A 9,259-nucleotide genomic window follows, 5' to 3' on the forward strand; every position below is an offset into this window, starting at 1 on the left:
AGAGAAGAAACACGTTCTAGCCAGCAAACACCTCACCTCCCTATTAAAGAAGTGTTTATCCATAAAATGTGTCTACTTTGCTATGGTCACTACTTTCTGATTGATGGCTTCCACTCATTTTCATACGTAAGTTCTGTTGACAGGTTCACAAATTAAATTTTCGACGCATGCTTATAAATAACAGCGACATTCACATTACTCACTGCAGCTTGACACTTCTCCACTTTGGCATGAAGCGTCAAGGTATTACGACCATGTTATGTGATGAGGTTCGGATGAGCTCTCTATCTGAGAGTTGTGACAGGTTCACAAATTAAATTTTCGACGCATGCTTATAAATAACAGCGACATTCACATTACTCACTGCAGCTTGACACTTCTCCACTTTGGCATGAAGCGTCAAGGTATTACGACCATGTTATGTGATGAGGTTCGGATGAGCTCTCTATCTGAGAGTTGTGACAGGTTCACATATTAAATTGTTCGACGCATGCTTATAAATAACAGCGACATTCACATTACTCACTGCAGCTTGACACTTCTCCACTTTGGAATGAAGCGTCAAGGTATTACGACCATGATATGTGATGAGGTTCGGATGAACTCTCTGTGCCGTGAATGTAAATGAGTGACTGAGTGAGTTGATATTAATTCATATCCGCAATAGTTCAGCCATATAGCAAAGAGGAATGTAAACGACAGAAGATGAGCTGTTTCGTTTTTATGTTCATATCACGCTGTTTCTTAAATTAAAATTATTTGACCTTCGTGTTATTCTCAAAATGCAAAAAAACATGAATGTAACTTTGTATCCAAGAATCAGTTTCAAATATAGATGTGATATAAACTTTAATTTGACTTCATAGGTGATGCTAAATATGAGAGAGCTTGAAGACGTTTCATTAATTTTAAATGAAAGAGCAAGGGTTTTACGCTTAGCTGCGATTAAAATGTTTATAATGAGATAATCTATGCATATGTGACATATTTCAAACCCAGAGGGCTTACGAATATAAGACCCCATCAACCTGTGCTTGTTGTAAGAGGCGACTAGAGGGATCGCGTAGTCAGCTCGTATCGTAAATGCTTGGATCAATGCTCATGAAGTCAAACACTGGATTGTCTGGTCCAGACTCGATTATTTACAGACTCCACCATAAAGCCTGAATATTGTTGTGTGCGGCGTTATACAACAAATACACTAACTACGGTATACTTGTAAGGAACCCTGTCTGCTATAGCCATGTGTTCACAAACGTATTATTTTGTACATTTGCAAAGAAACATCATGTTAAAGATGTTCAACGTTTGCGCTATATTGTCAGCATCTTACAAAAACAGGCAGAACACAATTTCAAACAGTCACTGCATATCGTGTCAACACAACGCTTTGCCATGGTCTGATGCTTTTCATACGTGACCTCATTTCTGTGGAATGAAGAATTGATAGTCACGTGACATGCTGTGTGAAAGGCGCGGTGTACAACAGAGAAGGCCTGGCGTTTCTTGACGTTGTCACATTATTCAGGATAGCATAGGCACGCAGTGTCACCATCATGTCGACTGGAGTGAGGATAGCACATTGGGTCGTCTCGGGACTTGCAATAGTATCGGGTGAGTCAATGTCAGCATCTTGTTTGAATTTATCAACGTTAAAGTTGTGTCACTGTTTTGAAACACCTGCCTGCCCCACGATCCTCCATCCATATGCACGATCTATTGATTCACTGTACAGTCTCGCGTGACGCCAGGACCTACGCTTTACCTCCGGTGAACCTGTCTCTCGAACACGTTCTTGTTGGCTGGTCAGGACAATGATATGTCTGTTCCTTAAGCGAGGCCCAGAAGCTGTATTTCGGGTTTCTGTCGGTGTTATTTTCCAATTCAATGCTTTAGGGACTAGGTTATATGTAGTTTTCAAAAAGGGCGACAAACGTTATTGTACTTACTATATGGTCCCTGTATTTGTGAGACTAACGCAAATAGGCTTACTTGTCTTCTCGTGTTCGGCCTTAATCCTGCCCGTATTCATTACATGAGGTAGTTGTCTGTTGAATTCAAAATGTATTGTGTTTCTATTACTTGTAAATATAGAAGATCTTTACATGGCAATTTGTCAGCAGAAGGTAAACTTTTGGGAGCATTTAACAGATACATGGGCCATGTTAACAAACCTGTTATATTATGTGTTACATTCGCCTTGGTTTATAACCCTTGACGTACAGTCACATAAATATTGTCTGTATTTGCATGCGTGTTCATTCCTGTCATTTTGCAGTACATCACACAGGGTAGTATTTACCAATGGTTTAGATTGGACGCCGCTTACGCTCAAGTTGCCTGGAGTGTTTTAAGTTTGCTTTTAGATATCACAAAGACGACGTTGTCGACGTCTTTTTTGTGAAACTAACCCGCGAGGATCCGGGTAAGAATATAGGTCCCCAGCAACCTATGCTTGTCGTGAAAGACGACCAAATGAATGTGATCAAACTCAGTGACATGGTTGTCATCTATCCAAATTGCATGGACCGATGCTCATGATGTCAACCACTGGATTCTGGTCCAGACTCGATTATTTATAGACCGCAGACATATGACTGGAATATTGCTAGAGTGTGGCGGTAAAAGAAAAAAATCCATATAAACCAATGGAAAATGTTGCAGTAGCCTAAGATTAAGATAACTAAGTCTAGCGAGTGAGCATTCGAGTTGTATTCACACGTTCCTTTGGACGGTATATGAGCGTGTCACCTTATGGGTGGGGTGTCATTCGTGTGCCAGTGTGGTCAAACTCAAAGCAGGAGCATGGCTCTGTTAACCAAGGATGCTAATCAGGGGCATCTGGGATCCAAAACCTAAGATTACCGGAGTCTGGCACGATTAAGGGACGCAACTCTATATAGCGAATATCAGCGTCTTAGACGACTATACTACCCGTGGCACCCAAAACACTCGAGCGGCGACGTCATGCAATTTATATTTGAAGGTTACACAAACAAACATGGCGCCCTTGTCAATCGGCAATCCAGTCACAATTAACCAACGGGAATGTGGAGAAACTACAGCGATAATTGTTATCATTATCCAAACAATACACTTCATCTAGTGTAGTGTTCATCTGCGCTTCGTAACGTTATGACAGGGCAGGACTCTAAACAAACGTGGCGTCTCATAGGCTAGGGTAAGAGTAGATTCCCTTTGATAAAGGGAGGTTACTCTAGCAGGCGAACCGATGGATTGCCGAGAGAGGCAACCAGAAACACAATGTCTAACCAATTGTTAATTTGTCTGCTTGTAGTTACGCAGGTTTCAGGTGGAGCTCCATTTGACTGTTGACACTCTCCGACTGACAAATCACCTACCTTCTGACGTAGCGTTAAGGCAATGTTTGTGAGAGATGAGAACAGGCATTTTCGGTGACAAAATTTAAGATATCATCATTATATGAAAAAGAGGTTATCACGCTCGTGTGTTTTGGGATACAATGTTTATTCCTAATGCAGAATATTTGCCATCCCAAAACACGCAAGCGTGATAACCTCTATGAAACGCTCCATGTATCCGGGTATTATCACAAGACGCATCTGAATTGAACGTGGCGATGGAGGCCAGGGTAATAAGATTTACTCTGTGTGTACTAGGGGTGTGATACATGTATATACATGGGATGTAAAGATTAACAGGATTGCACTGCAATTGGCCTATGGCATTACGTCAATAAGACATAGACCGGATATGGCGGATTTATTTGCAATATGTCGTAAAAGTCAAGCTCTTCTACATACTAACGCAGAACTATTTGTTTGCAGTAGAGGTACAACCTGTGCAATAGCGCGGTGATAGTGTTTTAGCTACGGGAGTACTATTACAATACGACAATAGTTCAACAAAACAGACCCGTGAAGATCCGGGGTAGAATAGGTCTTCAGCAACCCATGCTTGCTGTAAAAGGCGACTATGCTTGTCGTTAAAGGCGACTAACGGGATCGGGTGGTCAGGCTCACTGACTTGGTTGATACATGTCATCGTATCCCAGTTGCGTGATCGATGTTTTTGATGTCAATCACTGGATTGTCTAGTCCAGACTCGATTATTTACAGACCGCCGTCATATAGCTGGAATATTGCTGAGTGCGGCGTTAAACAACAAACAAACAAACAACAAAACAGCTTATTGTCTATGTATTATTGTATTGTTTCTATGTTGACACTGTTGCTGCAGGTATTGCCTTGGCTCTCATTATCTACTTCTTCAATGACATGATCGAACGGGCGAACTATCAGGCCCGTGAACACGATGTCACACCGTACAGCTTCAATGGGTATGCTGGGTATGCTGACGACCCTGTCTACATCCTAGGCGTGGTGGTAGGTGCTGGGGCAGTGAATCCCCACTTAGCTTCCTCCACTAATATAAATTGTCAATGCAAGAGAATAACTAGATATTCTGCCGAAACAGATTCCACTTGGCGTAAAGGACAAATAGCTTTGGAAATAATATAAATGGTCCCCTGAAAATCAGTAATGTCATATTATATTTAAAACATTTGACATTTAATATGCCATTTTTCTTAGAATACATAATTATTTACCCTCTTCCATGACAATCTGGAGTTGTCTCGTGGTTAATGCCCTCGCTCGTCACAAACTTTGATTCTTACATTAGTACACTGCATTCGTCAGCACTCGCCCCTTTCCGCTATTCGGCTTGTCCCGGAATAACACGAGTTGGTCACGAATGGAATGTTAAACTCATTCTCCTTGTTTCCCTCCGTGATCTGGCTGGGAAGTTGTAAAAAACAGCTTAAAACACACCCGCTATAAAACCATGATATATATTAGTATTTGTTTTCAAATTGCGATAGTCAGATTAAGTATGATAATATGAAATTGTTTAGGACGCAAAACATTTGCACCCTTTTCTTGTACTTTCAGTACCTTATTTCCGGTGTGATTGGTGTCATAGCAGCATGTATAAATGCGAAGACGTTTGTAAGTATCAATGTTGGCGTGATGTCACCGGGCATTTCATTAATATAGATACGGTTGCCGCTGAACCGACCCTTGAAGATCAGGGTAAGAATAGGTCTTCAGCAACCCATGCTTGTCGTAAGAGGCGACTAACGGGATTCGGGTTTTCAGACTCGCTGACTTGGTTGATGCTTGTCATCTAGTCCTGATTGCGTAGATCGATGCTCATGATGTCAACCACTGGATTGTCTGGTCCAGACTCCATTGTTTTTTAGAGTGCTGTCGTATAGATAGCTTGAATACTACTGAGTGAGGCGTTAAACAATAAACAACAAACAACAACGCTAGACAAAGATCTGAGGACATCCCATTACGGGTCACGTCAGAACGACCTTCATATCAGAACGAGGTCAATACCTGTTTTTAATGACCCGTAAAAGGTCATCGGACATCGGAGTTCGTCCTCGGTCAATATTGGTTTTAAAGGTTGTTATATAACAAAGGGGGAAAAGCAAATTCAACAATTCAAGGTATGTTATGTTAGCAGGTTCCAAAACACCGAGACATCTGATTGGCTTAGGTGTTGGAACTACCAATTCCTGGTAATTCCCATTCTAAATTTAGTAACAAAAGTCACTCTCGTAAATTATCAGACCTGACTAGGGGTCAATATGCATTTCTGTCGACTGACACGTGACCCCTTGGCTAATGAAAATTGCTGTAAGCTTCGCATAATATAATAATACAGACTGTACTATATTGAGTGAGTGAGTGAGTTGGGTTTAAGGCCGCTTTTAACAGTTTTCCAGTTATATCACTGCGTGTCAGCTTAATGTAGGAGGAAAGCCCGAAGTGATGCAGGTCTAAGACGTTTAAAAATTCGATGAAACATAATCGGGGCCAACCGGGATTCGAACCCAAAATCATAGGTTTCTGGCGTGTCCAAGGGACGCAACCCTGCACAGCGAATCGCGGCGCCTTAGACGACGGGGCCACCTGTGCCCCCCTGTACTTTATTGATATATGTGGTATATGTGGTATATGTGGTATATGTGGTTCTGTCTTTCAGTTCATGGTTGAAATGATGGTAGGCATCATCACGCTGCTCGTCATGGGGGGTATATTCATCGCCAGTATGATCGTCGCCAAAGCATTCAGACCAATAAACATGAGTTTCTGTCAAAGCTTTGGGCGCTCATGTGTATGCAGGTTTGTGAACTACCACGTTTGTGATTGTCATATGGTGAATATACTAACGAATATTGTCATGTGGTGAATATACTAACGAATATTGTCATATGGTGAATATACTAACGAATATTGTCATATGGTGAATATACTAACGAATATTGTCACATGGTGAATATACTAACGAATATTGTCACATGGTGAATATACTAACGAATATTGTCATATGGTGAATATACTAACGAATATTGTCACATGGTGAATATACTATAGTAACGACTATTGTCAAATTGTGAATTTACTAACGGATATTGTCATATGGTGAACATACTAACGAAAATTGTCATATGGTGCATATACCAACGAATATATATTTTAGAATGCTTATGAAAACATGTAAGCGATGACTTTTTAGGTGTATATGTCAGTGTAATATTTCTTTTGATGACAATGAGTGGTGTAAATTGAAGTTTTCATACGGGTGCACCCACAGTGTCAAGTTCTGGCCATCTCACCCATTGCAGGAAAATATTGACGAGAGTGATCTGATGTAAATTACAAACAGTTGCTTATCATCTTTTGAAGGCAATCATAATATAATATTTTTGAATGACCCATTTTTTTTTACAGCCAAGTTATTCCTAACAACTGGCATTATCCTTGCGAGGACTTGAACGTGTTGTACGACATGGCTGTCAGCATTGAGGCTATGATTGTTCTTGGATGGGTCTGTACCTTCGTGGCCACCATCATCAGCGGGAGGGAGGCCTTTGGGAAAAAGGTGAGACGGTTCGGTCAAACATTCTGGGGGAGCACATTTTATTTTTTGGTTTACAAATTATGTATTTTTTAAATCCCGGTCGGTATATGTAAATAAAGATAAGAACGTGTGTCTGATTGGATTGTTGGTATGCATTAAATATTGTCCGCCAGTCAGGATGTTAAGCGTAATGTATGCTCATTATTCTTGTTGCAAGCAGGTAGCTTGCAGATTAGAAAACGGCGCTTCGTTTTATTCACCTCTCTGAAGAAGAACCATTAGCTGTTTGCAGACCAATTAGGCGTCCCTTAAATCTCGTGTTTTTATGTGTGTATCAAATATACAGCATTGTAGAAATACATAAAGTATGGATTAACGCCACCTGTGGCAATATTCCAACTATTTCATTTCGCGGTGATATGTTTCACTGATGTTGGACGCGAAGTCGGGTTTTGACAAGCGAGAGCTTTCACCACTACCACCCAAAACGGTAAAGCTTTTACAGTTGGTACGTAGATGCAAAGTGTGGTTATGGTTTTACAAAGCGTATACAATAATGTTGCGGCGGCAGGGACACAGAACATGGCTTTGACAAATGTGCTGCCAATGTAAGATAAATCATTGAATATGTCACGTGTCAAGCAGACTCTTAATACATGATTAGCTATGACGTGAATGTGACACATTACGTCATATTTACCTGTTTTGTGAGCATAACAATACCACAGCAACCTGGGTCGTGCGAGGCGACTTATTGGACCAGTGGGTCATGACTCGGTGACCTGATTGATTGCGTGTCATCGTTCCCCCTCGGCGTTGATCGTTGCTAACAATATCAATCATTGAATTGTCTGGTCGAGACTTGATTATTTACAGACCACCGGGAGGCACGGGTGGCCCAGTCGTCTAAGGCGCCGCGATTCGCTGTGCAGAGTTGCGTCCCTTGGGCACGCCAGAAACCTATGATTGTGGGTTCGAATCCCGGTTCGCCCCGATTATGTTTCTAGGTTTGTCAGCACCATACCCGTGCTCGTGGGTTTCACCGAAGTGGTAAACGTCTGAGACCTTCATCGCTTCGGGCTTTCCTCCCACATTAAGCTGACACGCCGTGATATAACTGGAATACTGTTCAAAGCGGCGTTAAATCCAACTCACTCACCCCTACAGACCACCGCCGGTACTTCAGCTGAAGTAGTGCTGAGTGCGGCGTTAAACATCAAATATACATGATAATCATCTCTTTTTGTTTGTATACAGGATGCCGGGGATTCTTCAGATATGCAGATGACAAGGAGTAGGTCGAATCAAATATGATATGCCTCACCTTGAGAAATGTCATACAGTTGGAGTGCCATCTTCCGAACAGTCGTATAGATGGAGCATCACCTTGACAACACCCATGCAGTTGGATATCTACGGGTCTCGTGTGGTCAAAAGAAAATTTCCAGCGAATGTTCACGGTTTGAACACAAACTGACTGAGACAACCTGAAACATTGCCCATGATATGTTCTGACAACCTACTGTTGTTACACGGGACTTGAATGTCAGACACTTAGACGTACATAATATATATATTTCTAAGATGCTTTGCTAAAAGATCAAAGGCACCGTTTGTACGTTATCCTGCGATATAGTACCCTTTTTAGTTATATATACGTTCATTTAACTTTTTTTTCTTCTTTTCTACTTTTATAATATTTACTAGGGATCGCTACCACTACAGTAGAACCAAACCATATTTTTTATGATGAGCAGTATATGGAACAACTGAGGCTAGAGCCTGTGTATGTGATTGACTGGATGGAGTCAAACTGTGTTCATCTCCATTTAACCACTACAACAAGTGGGGCAGTAGAGTAGCCTAGAGGCTGGTCACGCCCCGCACACGGGTTTGATTCCCCCATGGGTAGACTCGGTACCAATAATGGAGTCCGTGATATTGCTGGACTATTGCTTAAAGCATCCAACAACCCAGCTCACAAACACTCATACCACAATGGTTATTTAGTGGGGGGGGGGGGGGGGGGGGGGGGGGGTTCAAAATGAAGCACAGTCTGAACACTACTCCTTTCATTACACGAGATAAGAGCAGTTGAATGACATGTTTTTGTAGATAAAGACGTTTATTAACGTATGTATGCATGTGAAAAAGCAACCAATTTTATCCTGTGTAGGAATGAGACTTTGCTTATTTTGAAATGGGGCAGACATTTGAGAAATAATAGTTTAGTTACTATTTAAAATAATAATTGAATCGGCAAAGACATAAACTGCATAATTTATATGAAACGTATTCACGTATCTTGAAATCTAAAACAGCAGTAGGATCCCCAAAATAA

The 9,259-nt window shown here is 41.3% G+C and overlaps 1 protein-coding gene across 1 annotated transcript; it reads left to right on the plus strand.

The window, feature by feature from the left end:
• Positions 1-1,450: 1,450 nt before the first annotated feature.
• On the plus strand, positions 1,451-8,933 carry LOC124140316. The gene is made up of 6 exons (XM_046507835.2): positions 1,451-1,614; positions 4,222-4,367; positions 4,935-4,991; positions 6,040-6,179; positions 6,789-6,939; positions 8,176-8,933. The coding sequence occupies exons 1-6, from the start codon at positions 1,557-1,559 to the stop codon at positions 8,230-8,232; spliced, it is 609 nt and encodes a 202-aa protein (XP_046363791.2). The 5' UTR covers positions 1,451-1,556; the 3' UTR covers positions 8,233-8,933.
• The last annotated feature ends 326 nt before the right edge of the window (positions 8,934-9,259 follow it).

Source organism: Haliotis rufescens, unplaced genomic scaffold (genome assembly GCF_023055435.1).
Source record: "Haliotis rufescens isolate VD_foot unplaced genomic scaffold, xgHalRufe1.0.p SCAF_5, whole genome shotgun sequence".
NCBI lineage: Eukaryota > Metazoa > Mollusca > Gastropoda > Lepetellida > Haliotidae > Haliotis > Haliotis rufescens.

Excerpts from the sequence above, each read along its gene's own strand:
- LOC124140316 (XM_046507835.2), top strand. The coding sequence starts at position 1,557 with ATGTCGACTGGAGTGAGGATAGCACATTGGGTCGTCTCGGGACTTGCA. Across the intron at positions 6,180-6,788 it reads GGGCGCTCATGTGTATGCAG|CCAAGTTATTCCTAACAACT; the intron begins GTTTGTGAACTA and ends TTTTTTTTACAG. Across the intron at positions 6,940-8,175 it reads GGGAGGCCTTTGGGAAAAAG|GATGCCGGGGATTCTTCAGA; the intron begins GTGAGACGGTTC and ends GTTTGTATACAG.